At 36.3% G+C, this 24,697-nt stretch overlaps 1 protein-coding gene across 1 annotated transcript in view; it reads right to left on the bottom strand.

Moving 5' to 3' along the window:
- LOC145994808 (uncharacterized) overlaps positions 1-21,458 on the bottom strand; it is a 45,539-nt gene extending 24,081 nt beyond the window's left edge. The window contains exons 1-2 of the mRNA XM_083131115.1: positions 21,343-21,458; positions 1,670-1,761 (exon numbers count right to left, since the gene is read on the bottom strand). Coding sequence (XP_082987241.1) covers positions 1,670-1,678 — 9 coding nt within the window. The 5' untranslated portion in view covers positions 1,679-1,761; positions 21,343-21,458. The remainder of the gene's footprint in view (positions 1-1,669; positions 1,762-21,342) is intronic.
- Between the last annotated feature and the right edge of the window lie 3,239 nt (positions 21,459-24,697).

The following is a 24,697-nucleotide window of genomic DNA, read 5'->3' as shown; positions in this document are numbered from 1 at the left end:
TTGAATTCAGTCCAGATTAGCATTTTTGTGCATGCGTGGATATTTTAAAGATATTTTAAATAATATAATATTTTAAATAAATAAATTTTCTTCACATTCTTATTCCTTAGTACGTATTCTGTTAACACACGTTCTTGCATAAATAACTGAAAAAGTTTCCATTTTCATATGGTATAAGAAGGATCCATGTTAATTTAGCACTGACCACTCAAATTCTATGAAAACTTATATCGAATCCAGATTTGCATTGTTTTGGACATTGAAAAGTTATGAAGTCATATTTTCTGCACAAATTACCAAATTTCTTTGTTCAGTATGTGTTGTGTTATGTCCGTTTTTGTGTAAATGACTATAAGTTATCCCTCGTGTTATTATTGCAGAAAAGGGTTCCATATTAATTTAGCACCGCAGTGCCATCTTTGTTTCGTAGTGGGTTATAGATACACTGGTATTTTACTTGAATAAACCAAATAGTAGATATTGATTGGGGGTGTGTCCAGGAAAAAAATTCGGAAGTGGATTAGACACTGTCATAATTTTCATAATGTATGTGTGTGTGTATGTGCGCGCGCTTGTGTGTAGATATACGTAGCCTATAGGGTATAGTATCACATACCGATGAAATAATTGTTTTGTGTTTTTTAAACATACCATGCAGTTAAATGTGTTCATGGAGATGCAGAAGGGTGACAGGAAACCACACCCCCTGTATAAAGAATGTCAACCTAAAATTATATATTCCACAGTCACAGTAATTGATGTTAATTACTATAAGGGAGCTGCAAGAACATACCTTCCTGTTGATTTGAGTTTTGTTACTTAGCGCGTCGCATTTCTGCCTCGTTTGGCTAATGGCTACGATGAGGATGAGTGATATGATGAAATTGATGAAGGTATCATAACCAAGAACACTCATGACCATCTCGGAATTCGAACGCGGCACTTCTGGCGTCGCAGCGCGCTGTTCTAACCACTCCGCCGCAGAGGTCGACGATAGCCCCTTCCAAGAAAGGTAGAATATGTGTATGGGGGCAGTTAAAAGAAAATTTGAAGTGAATTTTGTTCCCTCATAAACACCAGAAAAGCTCTGTGCAACAGACTGTAAATTACTATTGTCTATGATTGCCCATTGCTAATTGCAGTTTTGCTTGTGATTCAGTGCTTTGTCAACACCAACAGTAGGCGCGTAATGATCACTTTAGTATTAAATTTTAATTTACACCTTCCTCTAAAACTGTAGTAACTACTAAGATTCTAAACTCTCGGTGAAGCCAGTGCTCAAAGTGAGGAGGGATGGTATCCACCAAGATAGCATTTTTTTTTTTTTTTTTTTTTTTTTGCAAAGCACCCCCTCAGTTGTCTCACTGTCATCATGATAAACCATCGGAGCATCCTCCCCAGCTAACCCCATGGCTCGACCAAACATCCACCCAGTTAACAATTTCCAGATCAAGAGATGGAGACCTCCGCTGTGAATGATAAATCACATTTCCATCACTATCACCAACCCACACATGACATTGACAATGACAATGACACAACACCTTCAGAACTGTCACACAAGTATTGCCGATGAAAACAGTTACGGAACAACGCTCTGGATGCAGCATCCCTGTAAGCTACCATAATAGAAACAATGATCAGCAAGGTAAAGAAAGAACCAACTTACCGTTACCATGGCAATGCCGGGAGATCTTGCAATCAGAATCGTGCTGGTAGACGTCAGATCTCCGCGTTGGAAGCACGAGCTGTTCTGTGGTCCTGCGGAAAGAAAGAGAGAAGATTTAGTTCCTCCGCGGATCTGGGACAACCTCAATTCAGCACTCGCGCAGCCTCCTACGTCCACACACACACCCTCCGGTGAAAGCTAACAATCAGATAGCGCACTGATATTTGAGGAAGCACAGGGCATCAGTCATTCCTGAAAAGCAGTTTTTTGATGCCCTTACCTTTCTCCGCGCTATGTGATTTGCGAATGGAAAATTATATGCACTTGGCTAAGCGGTGATCGCATGCACCGGAGATCTTGTTTTGGTTGAAACAAGAAGACTTGAGGAGGCGTATCGTGCTGTAGCTGCGGGATTGTAAAGAAGTCATCCGAAATGATTATGCCAAGTTATGGATTTTCTGCCATTACGCCTTTTACCAATGAGGAAATCCAATAGTCCTATTTTTTGCGGGCAAACACTCGAGCTGCATTTTTGGCAATGAGTCTGTGTCAAGGCATCTTTAGGTCAGTGATCCCCTCCCCCCCCAATATATGAAGTTGATTTACGTCCGCAGAATTTACATAAAGATGGCGATTATATTGTGATTATACACCTTTGTGTTGAATAGTGTCTGTCAAAATTTATTACCACAATGAACAATTATAAGCATAAAAGTAATGATTAAGGTCTTTACCTTTCATCACCTGAACATAACAATCATTTTCGTATTCAACGACGACAGGGGTCCCGAGTTCTAATCCTGGCCTGGGCATGGATGTTTGTGAGTGTCCATTCATCAATTTCATCATATTATCACTCATCCCCATCTTCGCAACTTAGCCAAAGTGGCACAAAAAGCGAAGTAAATTAAAGCAAATCAATCAATCATGCATTTTAATTTTATTTATAATAATTTCTTTGGTATAACACCTATTTTTTTACACAGTTTTTAGTGATCTTAACTTGCCATAAGCTACATAATGAATACGTGCTCTTATGTCTATATTCTTATATCGACTTTTTACTATTATTTTATCTATTTCAATATTGTTATTATTACTATTAATCGTGTATACCTATTTATTAAAAACTTTAATATTATTATAAAATGCAAATCACTTGATTCGGATCCTTCCCGAAATGTAGTTGTAGGTAAATGCTTGTTTGTTGTCTCATCATAGTCATTGAGGAATGTTAGATTGATTAAATACAGTAGTAACAAAAGTTTAGGGTCATATTCCCATCCCTATGAAAATCATGACTGACGATACAATTCTGGGTCCATTGATCAACAATTCTCACGTGTAAATGTTACCACGCGTACAAGCTTTTCTCATTGTGAGATGTTCTTTCACGTCTGACACAGGAGGGGTGTGACTTGACGTTGTGTAACATTCACTGTCTTCAAAGAAAGTGAAATTGGATTGTTCTGTTCGTAAATGTAAGAAAAAAGAACTTTCTCTTATCGTATAATAAGAGTAGTGAAGATAATTTAGGAAGCTTTGTGTTGAATTATGATTCAAAATTTTACTTTATAATGCTGAATTTCTGGTCAGTTCTATGGAAATAACCGTGGCTTATGTTTTGGAGTAGATAAGTGGCGGATATGAGGTCAGGAAAAAATCAGCTTTCGTGAGCTAACCTTAGTCTCATCTTCAACCTTATGGCTTGATGGTAATGCTATCGTGTTGTAATCACGGGGTCCAGGATTAAGAACATAGTGGTTCGGATCTCAGTTTAGACTGAACACAGACAACGAAATGCGTTAAATAACGTAAACAGTACATAAAAGCTATAGCTTCAAGAAAACGTCTAAATGCATCAGATTCTTATATCACATTACTTGCTTCCAAACAAATATAAGTAATTGTGAATTCATAGCGGTCTCCCTTGATGTTTACAACGTTACCTTTTTGGAATGTAGGAAAACATGTAATTTTTAAAATAATATATTGAATGTTAGTCGTTTTTAACTTGCTGTTGAAGAGAAGATAATGTATAGTTTTTTTATAGTTATTTAGCAACAAATTAACAAAAATGACATAAGTATTCATAAGATTAACACAGAAATACATGCAACTTGAAATGCAGAAGTGCAAGAAAATGCATTACATTTTGTTTCAAGCACAAAAAGCATTCCAGTGTGCCTATGGGTTCATGTCAACGTTTCTGTTTTCTTGATGCATTCAAATACATCGGGTCAGAATATTCGGTCAACCAGGAAACCAACAAACGGTTGTTTCAATTAATGTATTTGAAGAGCATTTGATTCAATCTCTTTTGTTGTGTGTAGATCTGATTAGAGTAATTTTTGTGTATAAAGTTGACTTAAAACAAACTCTGCTAAACTTTTTGGTCGCAAGTTCGAGAAAATGTCTCATTATTCGTCGTCAGGAAATCTTCGCGACTTTGTATACTTGCATCAATCAAAGGAAAGAAAATCAATGCTTTACCCTACATTAGAACCTACAGCATCAGGCTTTAGGGTGGCGATATGACAACCACGAGCCTAGGTATTGTCTCAGGAACCCAGCTAAGCATGGTATAATACTCTATTAAGTTTATTACAGTCATTAAGGATTTCATTACACTACACATGACACGCTCCTTAGTTCGTGCTGAAATATCTCGCTGGATCTTTCCTTTAAGAGTGAACATTTCAGGTCCTCTGAGTCTATCTAAGGGAGAGGGACTCTCACGTGAAATATCATTTAATGTAACAGCTTTCCCTTTTATCTCTGCATGGCAGAACGTCTGCTGGAAAACCTTATGAGAATTAGGATCACAAAATAAGTTCCGTTCGCATCTTACAGTGCACCGGTCACGATTGCAGGTATGCGTACAGTCACCGACATGTATAATAGTGGGCAAATTGTCCATCGCTGTTATCCATACCTGTTTTTATTCTATGTACGTACATTCTGTGTTGTTTTAAGGAATGAAATTCTGTTGATTCGTAGCAGGTTCCTCTGTTTATTGACGTTATGATTTCAATTCATTATCATCACATTGTGGAAGAACAGACCGAATGAAAATGGTGATGGACAATTCATCTACTGTTTCTTTTGCCTTTGTGTGTACATTCAGCGAAAAATATTTTGACGACAGTGTTTCGGAAGTAGTTTTTTTAAAAGTGACTGTGCTACAATTACAATTATTTTGCTCAAAAAGTAACTAAGTTACAATTACTCTTTTAGAAATGTAATCCCATTACAGTTAAAGTTATAAATTAAATGTATGTTACTTTTCACAGTTACTTACTCTGTAACTCGAAGAACCCACCCTCGGTGGGTGCAAAGCCTGGGTATACAATACATTGGGAGCTTATAACCAAACCTTTTCAGTGGTCCAAAAAAATCAGATCTTTTTCTTCCTTGATCTGAAGTGCAGGTGTCGTATGAAATTACAATTTCAACATTATTACAATTGAAGGGCTCAGGTGTAAAACATGTTCATTTCTGAGTTCATTAAGAAACAAGGTTATAGAAGATATACTGTAGATTACTGTACTGTAAATTATTATTGTGTTGTGTTTACCAATTTCAGAAAGCTTCACTGAGTCCAATGCAAATTGTAAACATGGCAATTTCACTCTAAAATTGAAGAATGGCACATTTTACTTTGTAACTAAGAAATAACCAAAATGTCACTTACCACCGAGCCCTTCAATTAATAAACTATATATATATATATATATATATATATTTCACATTATTGCCGAAGAGAAATAAGTCGAATATGTTCATGGTTAAAACAAAAAAACTATGAGAGAGTAAAAAGTCTCTAAACTATTGTTTTTTTTAATTTCCTATTTGACTGTGATGGGACGATTTGTAAAGAAACGTTGCCACAACAAGGTTAAGAATTTTATTATGCTATTTTAGGTATGAGCAGACCGTAAATTTCAAATTTTCTCCAACTAATTGTCTAACTAAAGACAAAATATGATACCGCTCTCCTACTTCTTACTTTAATGTTTGCCCGCTCTTGCCCCCAGTATAATACATTTCCGTCCAATATTTGGGGGATGGCCCCATAGCCTTTCTGTGGTTGGACCACTGTGGGAAACCGGGAAGGAAATAAATACTTAAACAGGGGAAATAAAGAAAGAATGGCAGATAAACAGAGGAAGAAGAAGAATGAAATTATAGGAAATAAATAAAGAAAAATATACCGGTGAGTCTACTAAAATTACCACCGGAAATATTTCGTGAACAACAATAAATATTGAAAAACTGCTTTCGCAGATATAAAGGTATGAGAAGGGCTCATGAAATTTGTCGACACAATACGTTCAACTACGTAAGGAAGTACGATTTTGAACACAAACTTAGTTTTTTTAAAAAAATGGAAACCCCATTTTTACCTCATTTGAAAGTAGGAATGGCATTTATTACATTGTAATACGTCAAGTAGTTTTCAAGTAATTGTAACGTGAAGTTGAGCGTGAAGGCGCATCCTCACTATGCCTGTCTTAAAGAAAAATAAGAGAAAGAAAGATATATATATATAGAGAGAGACCAGTGTAAGAAAATAGAAAGAGAGAAATAAAAATGGATTGAGATGATCTTGGCAATCATGACCACCGAAACAGAACTCACCAAAAAAAGAAAAATATTCCACCCCCGAGTCCAACCTCCAATGACATTCTCTGGGCACGCCTCTGAGTATCAATATAATTTCATTTCTTAAAAAAAACAGATGTAAAAGAATAATGAAAAATAGTGATTGACATTGTTTGCCTGATAATAAACTTATACAGAATATAACTGGCTCAGCACCAAAAAACAGTCCAAAAAAAATAAAACGCCATTTTTTGCATGTAAACAACATCAACGCCTTTGTCGTGCACATGATGGATCTGCGGTCAGAAGAAGACAGTTATTATTGAGAGAAAGCAAGTGAGTGCAAGTCATAGACTTCCATGTAGTCCACAATGACTTGAAAACTCACTAAAATTGCCCTTTTTTGTCCCCGTGAGTAGCGGGGGAAAGTTTCGACAATGATTACTCAGTTCCTGCTAATGTTAACTTCAAATCATTGTTTTGCTGTGAAATTCTAGATTTGGCTTGTGACCTACAATCGCCTTTTGTTATCTTCTTCCCCCTGTATCTGGTGATTCATGGCTCGTAGTACTGCAAAAATGTCATGTATATTACTGTGATGAACTATACAGGGTGAGTCACCTAAAATTACCACCGGAAATATTTCGTGAAGAGCAATAAATATTGAAAAACTTCTTTCGCAGATATAAAAGGGGCTCATGAAATTAGGGGACACAATACGTTCAATTACGTAAGGAAGTACGATTTTTAACACAAACTTAGTTTTTTTTAAAAATGGAAACCCCATTTTATTTCAGCTCATTTCAAAGTACGGAAAAAAAAATTAAGAATGGCGTTTGTTACATTGTAATCCGTCAAGTGCTTCTCAAGTAATGTGTGCCTCCGTCGGAAATCGAACGCGGGACCCCTTTATTTTAATGTGACCGTGTTTGTCGCGTTATCAGAGAGGCTCCGTAAACATAAGAGTGAAATAGCAGAGTGGTTATCACAGCGCGCTATGACTCCAAGGGTTCCAGGTTCGAATCCTGGTGTGGGCAGTTGTGTTGTTGTGAGTGTCCCTTCATCAATTTCATCATATCATCACTCATTCTCATCTTCGCGATTAGCCATAAGTGGCCTAAAAACGAATTAAAATAAACCAAATCGATGAACCTTGTCTAACAGCAAGTCATCAACACTGACCTTACAACCGAATTTGCATTTCTGTCTCCATAATTCAGTCCAAAAGATTGTGTACAGTTCAATTCAACAATGCCTATGGGGCATTTCATTGCTACGGGTGGGACGCGAGGACTACATTTTTTATATTAAAAGTAACTATTCTACTGATAGTTAAGAAACATTTTTCATACAGTTTCTGTGCAAGAAATTTATTTTATTTTCTGTGAATTGTCAAATGATGGAACATAAATTACTTAAGACAAAGAAGGTAAATGGCCTTTGAATATTCTAGTGGCCTAGAAATTTATTGTTTTTTTGTTTTTTTGGTGTCACGGGTGTGACACAATAATGAAAAAAGTAAATCAGAAAGTTAAAATAAAAGAGCAATATATAAAATACTTTCTAATTTCTAACTTACTTATGTATAATACTCGTACTTGAATTTTTATGCAAATAACAATATTAGATTGTTCAGTCTCAAGGTAGGATAAAGTAACATCATTGCATTTAATTTGAAGTACACTTTGACATGGAACGCCCCCTATAGAAGATTATATCCCAATGAAACTCATCAATCAGACAGGCAAACACAGATTCGTTCTGCATACACTTTGCACTTAAATTTCCTCCTTGGTTCACTTAGTTGAAATGTTAATTTCACTCTAAAAGCTAATGGTATTCAAGTTCGTGCAGGGGCGTAGGACGGGGAGAGGATTGATGTAGATGAACAAGTGGAGCTGGTTCTCAAATGGCCATCACTTTCTCGCAGACAGCTGATAAAAGGAGAGCTGTGCAGTTCCATGAGCAAGACGCTAAAGTCACATCTTTAGGGGAACAATTTTATCGCTTGACAAGTACAGAAGTAAGTCAAGACCTGAATATATCTACTGGACGATATTCATCTTATCCCTCAGATATACTAATGCATTGAACTAAAATTTAGCTTTAGCGGAGAGGGAATATCAGGGTGTATCGTCCATTGTTGTAGCTAGGGGTTCGTAGAATGGAATGTACAATAATCATGAGTATAATTGATTCCATATATCTTCTATATCTTCCCCAGTAGCTATTCGCTGTAAAGGATTTTTATTTTTCACGAATTGTGTTTCCATTCTGAAACACACATGTTGGTCACTACTTGTATAGAAAATTTAACTGCTTTTTATGTATCCTGTATTACAATAAATTAATAGTTGTAGAATCTACATGTGCAAACTTCTACAAGTTGTGCATTAGCTCCATCTTCATTAAAAAGGTTTCATATGAGAATAATGAAAAAAAAAGCCTTGGAAGGTGTAGAATTTCCTGCACTAGAGACTTTTTCCATTAAATTTATTAGCTTAGTTTTTTTCATATACTTATTAAAGTTTCACATACAGTACTGAACGATCATATTATACTTGTGCAACAACACTGCTTGTTGACGTTTATACAATCGTACTTCAATGCATTACTCGCACGTTGAGGAAAACAAGGTGAATAATCATGGTGAAGGACAATTCGCCTAGTATAACTTTTGTCGTCAGATGTCGTACTGTACATGCTGTGTGCTTTCATCAATTGATTTGATGGTATTTGATAACTTGAAACAATCATTGCGTCATATTTAAAATATTCTAATATTTATTACATGTAGCCTATTAGATATGACTATTCGTTTATTGTGAGGACGATGAAATTATATTTCATACTAAACATGCAATTTCGCACCACAATTCAATTGAACAAATTAAACGTTCATTTTAAAGTGCTGGCATTATCCACACAATCACTGCACCGAATCAATGCATCAGAGAGTGACGCAATTCCCTTCTGTCTTTAACATTGATATCCACGTTAGTAGAGGAAATAAACGATTTCACCCTGAAATAATTGCAATACAAATGTTTCTTGTGCCAGATTGCGTGGAATGGTATAGTGAATAATATATTAAAAATCCGCTATCAAAATGTTTGAGGAAAATCCGCCACCTTGGGAAAATAGCGGCAGAAAGTCAACTTAAAAATTAAAAAAATATATCATATCTCGAAAAAGGTGCATTGTATATAAAAAAGTAAAGATAACCAAAATGAAAGAGCAGAAAATTTGCTAAATTATGGTTTTTGTGGTGGTGTTCGTTACCGACACAAATATCAGCAAATATATAAGAAACTATATAATTCACGTCCTAAAGTCACTGAAACAAATTCATAGCTTATGATCTCCTCCAGAGATTAGTTTTTGCTTCGTGCCTTTAGAGTTAGGGGTTGAGAAGATATGTAGTTTAATGCAGATGCATGAGTATATGCGTTAATATATTATTCACTCCGCACAACCTGGCACAAAAAACATTTGTGTTGCAATTATTTCAGGGTTAGACCTTTCTTTTCGTTCGTTTCCTCTTCTACGTGGGTTGTTCGGACGTTTAAGACTCCTTTGGCATAACGCCTTCTGCTCTTGGTTGTGGCTATATGAAGTTACATCTTTCTCGAGTTAGTTCTAAGTATAATACAGCTTCGAGCTTTTATTTTATTCTTGCTCCACATTTAGGATTCTTGTCACATAAACTCGTCTGGCACTTAGGAAACAAACCTGTTTCGATTATTCGTTTGGCCAGGACGCATTTGTCAAATGGCCTCACTTTCTCACTATCTCCTATTTTCCTTGCAAATGGCTTCTTCGGTTTGCATCATTGCTTGGTGTCAAAGGAATTTCTATCCACTATTTAAATATTGGGGCAAACGTTTTGGAGAAGTTTATTTGACATTGGAGCTTTTCCTACAGTTGTCAGTGGGATCGGAACGGGGAATCCAATTCGGGACCCTCTTGATTACATGGCCAATGTTAAGGTAAAACCAGTTCACATTGCAGTTGTTCCTTTCTTCCTTCACCCCCCCCCCCCTTCTCTCTCTCTGTCTCCCTTCATGCGCTGCCTCATTCGTAGCTTTAGTTATTTTCGTCAGTTTCCTATCACTTACAACGGGCCACCATTAGGGATGTGCGACGCATGCCACCGCACAAGGCCTCGCGCTTCCGAAATATATTTAGGTAATTATCAGGATTCTAAAAGGCCAAATCGAGGACAATGAAGCAAAAGTGGTAGAAAGGTAATTCAAAATCAGAATACATAATGCAATTATTAGGAATTATCAAATAAATATTCCCTACTAACTTATGGTAATTCTATCAAAGGTAGCCCGAATGCATTTCTACATTTAAGTTACAACAATGCGGTGGTCTAGTCAGTATGAAGTCTGACTACCACGCAAGAGATCCGGGTTCGATTTCCGGGGTGAGGTGATCTAAGGTCGGAATTTTCCGGCCTTGTCCCCACATAAAACGGCTTTGGGGCTCACACTTTACCTTTACCTTGCTTCAGCAATGCATGAATTGAGTGGAAAGGTTAATCTCAGGATTTCACCCTGTTGTTTTCCCTGTTATAATGATATCGTTTCTGTAGAGTACCTACGTCATGTTATCCGATATATAAAATTTCAGTCACATCATTGAATCAGTAGTGTCTTGCTCTTGATGATGTCAACATGATTCAAACATGATGCCTTGAATGTTCTCTACACAGTGACAAATTTTGTCGGTGTTGAACGGCTAGTCCTTATTTTAATACTCTCTCTCTCTCTCTCTCTCTCTCTCTCTCTCTCTCTCTCTCTCTCTCTCTCTCTCTCTCATGTGTTCAGTCAGCGGCAATAAAAATAAGACAACTAGATCCTGAAATACCACTTCCCTGTAACGCGTTTTGTGTGTTGCGTGACTCACCGGCGATAGCCAAACTTCCCATTGAAAAGTTGCCATTTGAAGTTGGCTTGTTACTGTGAAGTTAAGCAACACACACAATGCATTGCAGTCAAGTGGGTATTTCAGGATCTAAGTCTGTCGCATTTTTATGGCCGATGACTGCATGTATGTATGTATATTTTCCAGAGGCGTCTGCTGAGCGCATGCACCGACGCCTCTGATATTTTCACTTTTCAAAAGGCAAGGGCTTCGCGGATATAGTTCGCAAAGGGACTCACGCTTCCTGATGGTGGCCCTGCACAACGATGAGAATAAATGACGATTAGAAGAAAGATCCAACGCATTAGAAGAGCAATACACACACTGATTCGAACACATAACTTTCGGAGGCAGTGTTCTTGCGACAGCTGAGAATTTACGAAATACAAATGTATGCTTAGATGAAAGTTCGGCCTCCCCGATGGCGCAGTGGCAGCGTCGTCGCCTTGTAATCAAGGGGTCCCGGGTGGAGACACATAGTGGTTCGGATTCCACTTTAAACTGTAGGTCCAGTCCCGATTAGCCTTACTGTGCATAAAGTGGACTTAAAACACCAACTCAAACTCAGATGAAAGTTCATATCCTGCCTTCCGACTGCTCTACCAAAGTGAAGTTAGCACACCGAAGCAGAAAATGATGTCTGCTAACCGGTTCAACGTTTGCCAAGACAATAGACTCTTTCTTGTTCTCGCAGTAGAGAATGGCATCGGTGTCACGTGCGGTAGAAAAGGCGACGGAGTCAAGTGTCTCTTCCTTATTAGTTTGAACTCATTTCAAACTGGAACCAAATTGCAATCCGAGGAGGAGTTTGCTGTCCATTGTTGTACAGTGATGTGAAAATACTGCTGCAATCAGGGGGCGGTGGTAATGTTAATATAACAGGGTTTGTCCTCACTCAATGACTGCACAACGCACAGTCCAAGACAAATTGGACCTAGAAACCTGAAAATTTAGTGTTGTTTTACTTCTTATAACGTAAGAATCCACGAAGAAAGTATTTTCAGAATTTCAAACCTTATGGTGGGAAAGAGGTGTGTTAAACGGATCTGGAAACATGAAAATATTTATATTTTAGTCAAAAGCTCTCAAGAGATGGCGCTCTATCCATTATACATCTCTGTGGGAAGGTCGCTAGTGGATACTACAGAATCGAGATAGTCCTCTGAAATAAAAAAAAATATATTGCCAATAATAGGACACAAACATTTCAAAACAGGGCCAGCATTATTGCCAGCATTTATTAACTAACATGTCATATTATTAATTCTCACTAAAGCTGATGATAATTTATACAACAAGTTATTCAATCCTTAGGTGGTTGATGAATAATTCCAGATCATATACAATGTATTTCAATAAAACAAATGGACCTACGCTACAGCAAATTATGGTACTTTTGATCGGTAGAATGTCCTGGGTTTTAATGGTACATGGAATATTTTTAAAGTTGGTTTCACTTCTCTACGAGGAGTTTTTCTCTCTCACTCTCGTTCTTTCTATCTCTCCCTTTTTCTCTTACTTACCTATCTCTCTCTCTGATTATTCATGTACGTATTTTGTGGCTTAGGAAGTTACAGTTCACTCTAGTCCACCTAGTAGTCAAGCGATTTCTGTTGTGGACACATTTAAGAAGTGTCCTTTACACCGTAACTCCCATCCCTATAAGCGGAACTGTGCACTGATAGACTTTAAAAATTGTCAAGATGAAATTACTTAAGCTATTTAGCCACTTTCAGACTAAAAAAAAAGAATAGATTCGTTCTTAATATCAAATATGAATATTGTTTTTCAATCACGGAATTAAGGAAAATGCTGCGAATATTAGTTACAGAAAATTTCTCAACCTTTTAAAATGTGGAATGGTTACGGTGGCGCGTGTTGATTGGTCGGCTAACGAAAGTTTCGAGTTCGAGTCTCGTCACGGTATACGTACTTCTTTGAGTGTGTCCCTTCATCAATTTCAGCAGTCACCATTCCACCCTCGTCGAATTGTCTAGCCAAAAGAGGTAGAAAGGTGACACAAGATAAGTATAAGTACAACATTTAAAGGATGTCAGACTTCCCCGATAGCATAATGGAAAAGTATCACGACCTCCCTGGTTCGATACTTGGTGGAAGCATATAGTAGTACGGATCTCATTTTTAGCTATAGATTCAGTCCAGATTGACCTATGTGTGCATAAAGTGTACTTAAATAAAAATTGAAACATTTTAAAGAGTGTGCAATTTTACCTGTTCATGAGTACAGTCACGTACACTTCTGAGTAGCATCAATCCCACTGTCTTTCAATTCTTTACAACCCAGAAATATCAGTGTCTGTACACATTTGAGCTATAAAAGCCCAAATCAAAAAGTTCGTACTTTTCATGCCTTTTTAATAATAGAACAAACGTTTTTTGGGGGGTTTTAAATTTATGGTGAGGATAAAAAAAATAATTAATAATATATTAAATTTAAAACCACAAAAAACGTTTTTTTTTTAAAAAAAAGGCATGAAAAGTACGAACTTTTTGATTTGGGCTTTTATAGGGAAATAAGAAACTGGAGAAAAAGGTTGAAATAGAGAAAAAAATCAAATTTATGAAACTTTATCGTACTTGCGGCACTTCAAGACATGCTCCGATTACCATCAAATTTATTTTTTGTCGCTTTTACATCAAAAGGCAACTTTTCCGCACTTTTAGATTTTTTTATATATTTTTTTTTCGTTCCACCCTACTGTACAGTCATGGACATGGCTGAGTTGTAACGTTTCCATTGAAAGTTAATGGGATTGTTACAAGTGTGTTTGTGACTGTTCAAGTGTATCATAACGGCATACACGACATTTTTGTGCATGCATGTGTACGAAATGCACTCCGGTGAATGGAGAGTCGTCGATGGCATGAACAAAGAGCAAATGAGTCACAAGACAATCACCTTCATGTAAGAGAACAATACGGGAAGAAAGTATGTAGAAAATTCGAAGGGGCAACCTGGATAGGTAGTAAGTAGCCCCATGGCACAATATCGTAAGCAATAATCAAAAGCCAAGCTCTCGTAATGGCTAAATCAGCGCAGTCTAGCAACTTCGTGTCTTGTTCTGCTGGTAAAGTTCCACGACCTACTACAACTCGGAGAGCAACATGTTTACAATAATCACGACCTTCAAGATGAGCTAGTAACTAGTAAGGAATCCTCCACTGTTTCTGGTAGAGTACTTTTCGGTTCCAACCTTTTCTCTCTTGTGCGACAAGACCGGTTTCTCCTTCCCCAGTTAGAAGCTTTCAAATATTTATTTAGTTCTGTACAATTCACGGAAGTAAGTGTGACTCCGAGCATGGCCGCCCACTCAGAAAAAACGAAACTTTTGTTCACAGGAGCCAAAATTATTGCACGTGTCTTCATTGGTGTCACAAAGATTTCATTTATTGGGCATGACATTGTTGTTTGGGACATCAGTATCGATTTGAATTATTGGGGGAGCATAGGTATCCTTCAAATACTATGTGTGTTAGGCAGCATTCTGTTTAGAATATATTTTGTTTGTTAAAATTTTTGAAAATGCTCATGTGGGTTTTTGTTTATTTTACAATATTTGCAATACCAAGGGCGAATAAGCGCAACTAACTAACTCTCTAGCCTTCTTATACCCGAAGGTTTATGGCTGTAGCAACACAAGCTTTCCATCTGTCCCTATCCTTGGCAAGATCAATCCAATCTTTTCCACGGTTACCGATTTCCTTGAAGTCCATCTCAACGTTATCCCTCCATCTTCGTCTTGGCCTTCCTACAGGTCTCTTACCATCAGGTTTCCCAACAAGAATCCTGTAAACTCTTCTTTCCTCTCCCAATCGTTCCACATGGCCTGCCCACCTAAATCTTCTTGATTTAATTATTCTAATAATATCTGCACATGAGTACAACAATCAGGAAATTCAACAATTCAATCCTGTTTCTATTAGATTCTCTAGATGACAATCACCTGTTTGGCGTTGAAATAGACAATTCTAAGTTTGAATGAACACAACAATCAGGGTATTCAACAATGCAATGTTAACTCTATTAGGTTGTATAAATAGCAATCGTTGGCTTGGAGATGAAAAATACAGTACTAAGCTTAAAGGAACACAACAATCAGATGCAATCCTGTCGTTATTAGATATTTGAAATGGAGAGGCAATAATAAGATTGAATGAGCACAACAATCATGACATTTAACAATGACATTTAACAGGAAAAAAAAATCAATGATCATTTCCAGTCTTCAATATTATCAACATCCCATACACCTCCTAATAATCTTTATGCCATAAACTAAGACCAATTTCGTCTCAAATTGCAAGCTTCGGATACAATTGAACAAAAACGTGCACTAGTCACCCTCAAATTAAATCGCGCGTGCGTGTGTTTTTCCAATGCATTAAACTGTCCTTCTAAACCATAACCGTGACAACCTTGGCACATCAAACCCTCCAGGGAAGGAAATGTGTGCAATAATGCGAGAATATCACACGGGCATGTATAATAAAATAGCCTGGACGTCCAGAGACTCATTAATTTGAGATTATGCTTCCATTTTTGCTTCGCGATGCCGCTTGGAATCATCGCCATGACTATTGGGCTCGATTCTTATCGCCTCGACATTCCAGGTTCGGTCTACTTCCTGTGTTCCATGTTCCGGATACTTTGGTGCCGATGGGGAAATGGGGGCTGCAGGCATGTCCTCCACACCTCGAGCACCTACCTTTCATTATGTAATTATCCTCACACATTACCTTCTCGGTAGAAAGCACACGTGATATATTTTTGACGTCGAGGATGTTGTTCTCATCTCTTCTTTCTTTCATATACTGCCAACAAGGGTGTACCCAGAGAAAGGGTACAATGGGTCTTTATCTGGGACCCCCAAATTATAGTTTTTCAACAGTAAACAATTGAGGGTATTGGAATTTTACAGTGAATGTTACATAAGTTGTTGTTCAACTGTGTTGTTGAAGGTAATGCAATGAATTATGGCAATATCATCTCGAAAGATAGTGGGCGGGATTATTTTAAATCTTGATACAGTAGATGAAGTTTATTACTGGAATGGGAATAAGGCAAACTGGCGTGAGTCACTTGATTCTCGCTAGGAATAAGAAACAATTACCTACTTGTTCTTTATTTTTCTCCTTTGTTTGTAACTCTTTTAACCTTTTCCTTGAGTCTTGTTTTTAATTTTCGATCTTCTTTCCTGTTTTAGAACCTCTTTGGGCTTTTCTTTTTATTCCTGTTTTTGTCTTATTTTCTCTGTCCCTCTCTCTGTCTATCTGCCTGTCTGTCCCTCTTCTACATTATTTCCTTTCCTTTCTTCCTTCCTTCTTCTCTCTCGTTCTCTCTCTCTCTCTCCCTTTCTCTCTCTCCCTTTCTCTCTCTTCTTTATTTTTCTTTCTTTCTCTCTTTGTAACTTCTTACTTCTCTTCTTTTTCCCTTTCTCTCTCTCTCTCGTTCTCTCTCTATCTTACTTCTTCATATTTTTGTTTCCCTTTCCTTTTTAGATTTCTCGTTTCTTTCTCTTCATTTGCTTCATTCTCTCCCTTCTTTTATGTATTATCTTTTAAAACGTTTCTCTCTCCTGATGACACGTAAACATAACAATATACCCCACTTTAGAATAAAAACTTTCGATTTTGGCCTCCCCCTGTAAAATTTCCAACGGTTGCCCATGCATAAGGTGGTGCAATACTAGATACAAATATAAAATGGCTATCCAGCCTCGTTTAAAGACTAAATGCCTTGTTTGGGTAGAAGTAGAAAAGTGTTTGTACATATTATACAACCACATGTCCATGTATATAATATAGAGGAGTAGGAAGAATCATAATTAGAGTATAGAAGTGTATTTTAAAACATAATCCGAATAAATTTCTTACCAAGAAAAATATTTTTCAAATATATGAATATATTACAACTTTGAAACTCTTATTATTTGTATTAGTCAAGAAATTTTACGATTTTGCATTTTAAAAAAAGAGACATTGCTGCAATATAAAAATTCGTATCATGAAATTATTGGTTAAATTACAATTTCTTTGGCAATTTCGTTATTTTCGACTGATTGCTTTTCTTTTTGGCAATTTCAGGCTATTTTGAGTATTTTAAATAGTTGTCTGGAAGGCAATTACATTTTTTGTTATTTTTGCGGTTCTATCTATTATTGTATATTCTTAATGCCTGTTCACACATAAGCAAAGAGAGCATAAAATAGAGCTATGAGAATTGCTCCTAGCCCTATTTTTCTAGTCTTGTCAGATTATTTTTCCTTCTTTGTTTTTAGTCATTAAATGCTTTGCAATGATTATTATTATTATTATTCGAGAACAAAATTTTAAATATATTTTATTTTTCATTAAGAAATGAAGAAATGATAGGCCTAAGTTACAAATCCATAAAATGCACTTAAATTCACATGAAGCGATGACATACCAAGAAAAAAATAAATGGGAGAAGCGAAAATATTTTGCAGGGGCACATTTAAACCCAGGTGAAAGTTCATTCAATTAGCAAGCCATTAAATAACTCGTATAAAATATCGATAACTTTTTGATAATCGAATAAGATTGAAGATAAATCTACGCATGTAAAAGATACACAAAGAATTAGAAACATTAATTGCTGAATTTTACTAAAATTATACAGAGTGTCCCATAAAGGGGTTTACACTATTTGAATGTTAATAACAGAGATGGAACTTGTTGTATCTGGATCTGTCATGATTAGTGCTCGTTGGCATTCATTTGTTTTTCTTTAATTTCAGTTCAGTTGCCAGTAGTGACAAGTAATTGACAAGATGGCTGGGAACCTTTCCGTTGAGCAACGGAAGTGGATTTTAAAGTGTTTTTTGGAAATGTGAGAACATGAAAGAAGTGAAAAGACGATGGCGGGTAGAATTTGATGTGTGGACTTCTTGGGGGATCTTGTGAAAGTTTGTGCCACTGCTTCCATCCCTCTTTCGTCCGATACTGATTTCTTCCTGCCACCGTCCCAGATAACACACAGTTCCTTCCCTCTCAAACTTGTCGCGTAATTTCGTAATTGTTACATGTGACGGTGGCGCAGTATCAAATTCTGCCCGCCATCGTCTCTGCACTTCTTTCATGTTCTCACATTTCCAAAAACACTTTAAAATCCACTTCCGTTGCTCAACGGAAAGGTTCCCAGCCATCTTGTCAATTACTTGTCACTACTGGCAACTGAACTGAAATTAAAGAAAAACAAATGAATGCCAACGAGCACTAATCATGACAGATCCAGATACAACAAGTTCCATCAGGTTATCTATATTACGTTCTCTGTTATTAACATTCAAATAGTGTAAACCCCTTTGTGGGACACTCTGTATAATTCTTCATTCTCTCGATATTTTTACAAACTAGCAAAAATAGAGTGCACTGCTCATTGACTGTTACAATATTATTGCAGCAATTTATAATCATGAATTTATCTAACAAGGTAATTGTCATTTTAATGCAAATAATTAGTAGTTCTTATTGATTTTTAGATTAACAGCTTCTGTGGCCCAGCACGTTCACTGGTCAGCTCAGAATCTCGCCGCCTATTGGTAGGTTCTAATTTAGAGGAGCTGTTTGTGGGTGTTATAACTTTAGATCTATATCTGTAAAGGAACCAACAAAAGGGGAAAGTTGCTTCGAATTAGGTCACAAAAAGGGAAAGAAAGGTAGATATTTAAAGTGTGGTAAATATAAATTGATCTAAAAGTTATAGTAACTGAAATTTTATATTCGGGGTTTCAAGATTATTACTAGACAAGAGTGTCCATATATATAAATCCAGACCTGACTAAAGGTTCCAGAAATGGGCTATTCTCTCTGTTTGTACCTATCATCTAATGAGAATTTAACCTCATACTTGCCATTAGCCTAATGAAGCAGAAAAGTAACGTATTTTATTTTAAAAAACAAAGAACTATAAATAAGATTTTGAAATTGTCCATGACATACGTACATGTGACATGCGTAAAATTAAAAATTGCATTTCTTAGTTTTCTATGCTTAAAGAAACTTGTTCCTCTTTTCTTAAAAAATCATTATTTACATAGTTAATAACATTTGATCGACAACAATTGATCATTCCATTGTTGCGATAACTTTTGGTCTGTGAGTTATTCTCCACGTCGAAAACTACATCTCCAATCAAGAATTTGTTTCACTTAAATAATTTAATTGCTTACATCTATATATATATATATATATATATATATATATATATATATATATATAAATGGATGTATGTGTGTGTGTGGGTGTGTGTGTATTTGTTTGTTCCGGCATAACTGGAACGCTTGGAGCAATTTCAACCTAACTTCGTACACGTATCACTTGCAATCTGGAAATAATATTTTGTGGTAAGACACCCCTGGCACCTCTAGGTGTGGGGTGGGAAGGGGTGACATGTAAAAATAATCGAGAACCACCGATATTAAATTCCGAACAAACAGACATCCGTGACTCTATGCAATCCGCACAACGATAGTGTTTCTCGGGTTGTCTAACATTCAGGCTGTGTTGCGAATGGAATCCCAATGCGGTTCAACTCCAAGTTCATCACCTATCGGCATGGGGGGTGAGAGGGGGTGAAAAAGTAAATGAAACAAATGACCTACATTAGTGTCGAATCCATAGTTTTCAGAGTCGCTAAGCTAATTGGTGACATCATTCACGATCACATTTAAAATTAGTTACCTTTTACACTATAGTTAGAATTCATTATTTTCCTGTCTAATACAAGATTGGGATAAATAAATACCCGGGCAACGCCGGGCAATCAGCTAGTAGATAATAAAGATGGATCTACAAAGATGTCCATTCATTGTTGTGATAGATGCAGTGAAAGTTTAGAAGGAGTTTGAAGATACAAACAGAATAGGAATATAATCATGAAATTAAGTTACAATGTGGAATCATTTTATACAACAGATAGTCAGTCTACTGATGATAACATTTCAAATCTTTCTTACCCTTCACTTTGGCTTAAGAAGTGAGGTATTTACGAAACCAAAGTGCAAATCCAATATTATGTTTCGTTAGAAATTAAAAAATGTAATTATTTTTAATCAATTATTCAACCAGTGAAAAATAATAGGGCATAAAAGAAAAAGAAGTCCTTCGAAAAATACAGATAAGACATTTGTTACAGCATCCATATATTTATTATTTACAATTTATGGCCAAAGTTTATAATTACGTTATTCACAATATAAATCACGGCCTTAATACTGAATTGAAATATTAATTGCAGCAGTTCAGGTTAATAACACACATTTTTCACTTCTTGTGAAAAGAAACCGATTCATTATTTCCATGTTTGAAGATCGTCCCTAAATAATTAATTAGAAGGTCAATATTTTTCTCTTAAAAGAATTTCAATAAACTAAAATATTTGGGTTAATGTCTCCTATCAATGATTTGTCATACTTCGCTTTAAAGTTAATGTGGATACTTTGAGTTGTCTGTAAAAATTTTCACTTATATAATTTTAATTAGTATATTTGAGTTATATTTTACGGTGTACTCATAGTAATTCTATTGGAACACGAACATGAATACTTTGGCAGTCATTTTAAAACTTTTAATTCCTAATTTCAGTATTTTTATCTAATTTTAGCTTTAATATGTTCTTTAAACAACTATAAAAGTGTTTAAATATCTAATTATTAAACTGTTTATTAAAATTTTAGTTCTTTATAACTGTTGCAAAAACATGGTAAGATTTTTTAATTAGAAAGAAATGAGTGGTTTTAAATAATTTTGGCTGCTGTAACTGTACTTATCTGTATATACCTGTACTGCTATTCATACTGAAGCACAAGATTTCCCCGAAGCAAAGTGCAGGTGGTGCATTGGACACACTAGAATCCTCAATTCGACTTCATTCCAAAGTTGCAAAATAAGATGATTAAACTCATACACTTAACGCAGCTAATTAGTGCTTCGAACATCACTTCAATCACAAGAAGGAGAACTTGTCGAAGATATATTGGTCCCTTTCCGTAAACTTGGGTTTGATTGGTATTCGATCAACCAATCATCTTTCAACACTCGATCGCGCGGACGTCGTCGAAAGCAATCACAGAATACACTTTTATCTCACTTACTGGGTGTTTGATTTCGTTGTCCAACCGTCACCTGGTCAGATCCCGCGTTGCAGCATGTGGAAACTAAGGCTCGCCAGCTGAGCAAAAAGAGCGGTTGTCACCTCCAAAGAACACAGATCGTATTTTCTCATGTGTGGAGCGGGGGAGAGCGTTTTATACCTGCACGTCACGATCCTATGGTAAAGTGTGCCACAGCGTAGGATCATGGGCTTCGTTTGTCGTGCCCAAGCGAGCAAGCGGGTGACTTTGTGGAATTCTTTAGAAATATTTTTGCGTGTCCTCATGATAGGGACTGAAAGTCACTTGCGTTGTGCTTTCGAAGATGTGGGAGGGAGGGGAAACGTTTTAATTGTACGTTGACATGTGTGTGCGCGTCTTCATTTTCACTTCTGCAGGCTCAACGAAGACAATTTTTTGGTGGGTAACGAGAAAAAAAAGAACAACCTACCACAAAATAGTTGCACGCAATTGTGCGTTGCTTGCAACGTGCACGATTTTTTGTAGAAATGCATTTTTTTCGTCTCAAGGTCATTCCGCTTGGTGAAGATGCACGCAGATCTCTTAGAATATTTCTTACTCTACAAGATTGGAAGACTCGCTTCATACGTATTTGAGTTGAAATGTGTGAAGTGGTCAACCTTCGTAGACTCTTTGTTAGCGTTAAGTAAGAATTTTTTAAAGTCCAATTTATGCTGATATGCTCATGCTAATACAGACTGCACCTCGTGTTTAAAGTCTCCCGAGGACTGAACCCAATATCCTTTGCTTACAAGGTAACAGCGTCACCACTACGCCATCAAAGATCTTGAGTTGAAATCGCGGTTGAAACAAATCCATTATAATTATCTTTCCTTTACTTCATTATCTTCATTACATTCATTGTCATTGCTAAACAGGGTCCCGAGTTCGATACCAGGTGGAGGCACATAGTGTTTCGGAACCCACTTTTTTAAACTGTAGGTCTAGTCCCGAATAGCCTTACTGTGCATAAATTGCACTTAAAACACCAACTCAATCAATAATTGCTAAACTATCTGTATTAGGAAAACCTACTTGCAAATTGGATCCCGGTACAATTTATTTCATCAAATTGGATCCCGATTAGCCTATCCATGCAGTGGTGTCACAATAGAATTTCGTTATTGTGTATCAAGTAATTTCAGGTGAGCTCTGCTTTAATGGTGCCTCCGGTGCTTTGGCGGATTTCAAAAGGGATGACTGAGTAGCCTATTATAAAAATATAGCAATTATTTTCTAGATAGTAAAAGAATAAAACAAAATTTAGGACAAATACGATAATCGGAATTCAATTTAAATAAGTCAACACCGGAAATAGCATTCGGGACTTGTTGGTCATAAGGCAACAACGTTAACTGATGGGCTCAAAGCGAGAACTAAATATTCCTCACGTTTGTGATAGTTTCCTTGAGAATGTGAATTCTCAAATTTATGTGTGTGTGTGTGTGTGTGTGTGTGTAGCTAGATAAATAGAGAGAGAAGGGGAAAGCTGCTTTAATATGTATAAAATCTGCAAAATATTCTATACCGTGTCAAATGATTGCAGCATATTCTGTGCATTTCCTTGAAAAAAAATCCATGTGTGTCTGTGTTATTTTGATTGGCAGAAAGGAGGTTTTTGATAAGGTGGCTGCGCCCCTGTATTCTTGCAGAAAATGGGTACCTAAAACAAAGAGACAAAATGAGTAATGCAGTTCTTATTATTTAGGCGAAATTACTTATGTTCCTCACATTGGATATCTATTACTAAGGTCTCGAACTACAATTTCGATTGCATAGCTAAAGAGACATGCATTTGTGACCTTGTGACTGCGAGCAGGTTTCTTTTCATATTATTTCAACCATATCATAATTCATATGTAGTATACAATCAAAGAAATAGGTGTAGGAAAGTTGTGGAAAGTCTTATAAGTATAAATACAAATTTACTACGATGTTTTATTGTTGTCCTATTCTTGTTTTATATTATTGCTTGTACGAGATCTGTAAGAATAATTATATTTATATCTTTGGGCTCTTTTTAAAAGTGACATCTGTTAATAAGAATACTAATTAGGTGTGTGAAATCAATATTGCTTTATAATATACCTAGGTAGACGCTAAAAGGAGACATAACTTCAAATGCTTGTCGTAATGAGACAGACATTTGTAAAATCGGGATGAGATCGAGACTTAATGTGCGAGAGCCTCGTCTCCTTCAACATTTTAGTAACTTAGAATGTATATCGAAACTGGATTAATGTTCGAATTATTCATTCATATTAAAAGAGGTGGCTCGTTCACTGTGTTGCTTATTGTACATAAACTTATGCTTCAGGTTTTTTACAATATACATTTTCTTAAATATATCTATTACTTTAAGATTCGAGAATAGAAGAAATCGAGATTAAAATAGTGTTTAAGAAATGAACGTGTCACAGTTATTTTCTTGTTGCATCATTTGTCTCTCACTGTATAAGAGGTTAAACCATCTGAATTCACCTTTCCTTAGTTACTTTTCTTTGCAATCTAACGTGTGTGGTTTTTGCAATCTTAGAGGCTAAATTTTAATAATTCCTAATCGTAACTTGTATCCATTGGTTCATTTCGGTCGCCCAAGGTGTTGTTTGTGAACAAGCAAGCGTGACAGGTTACTTGCGTAATTGTAAGAAAGGAATTCTGATTACATCTTGTTGACAAGTAATGCATGCAATTAACAACATATAAATCCTTACGTTTCTAGGTGCTGCATTTCAAGACAGACCTTGACACTCGCTGATATCATGCTCATGACAAGAAGGTTCTAACTGTTACATGTTCTAACGTAATAATCTGCCGATTATAAAACTTTTTTCCGTAATTGATCGAGGTGGCAAAGTTATACAACCGGCACTTTTTCCATAGACATGTATTGAGATAAAAGTCTTTACTATGGCAACGTGAATATTTGCTCATCACTTTTCAACTACTGGAGAAAGAAAAAGGATCACAACTTGCTCCATTGCCATTTCTATTTTAAATAGAAGAGAACCGAGTAGTGTCTTTTCCAGGAATCGTGCCAAAGGTAGAGAAGACTCACAATAAATAAAATTTGCGATTTTGAAATCATATGCTTCCGTCAATAACTATATTTTTGTCTGAAGTTAGTCATGTTATTCTTGTGCACTGGAAATATGTTATTCCATAAACTATGCGGCTACTGGATAATACTTTAGTTTACTTACAATAGTTAAGTAGATCGTCTGTTAAATTAAGTGAATTTTAGCTTTTCTCCACTTTAAGTGTTAAGCTTTTAGGACCTCTGATGTTCGTGACGTATTGCCTTTATCCAAAGTCACGGAATATGCTTTTATTATTT

This window comes from Lepisma saccharinum, chromosome 11 (genome assembly GCF_977018435.1).
Source record: "Lepisma saccharinum chromosome 11, izLepSacc3.1, whole genome shotgun sequence".
NCBI classification, from domain to species: domain Eukaryota; kingdom Metazoa; phylum Arthropoda; class Insecta; order Zygentoma; family Lepismatidae; genus Lepisma; species Lepisma saccharinum.
Note: the sequence above shows the minus strand (reverse complement) of the source record. Positions and strands in the feature narration are given on the sequence as shown.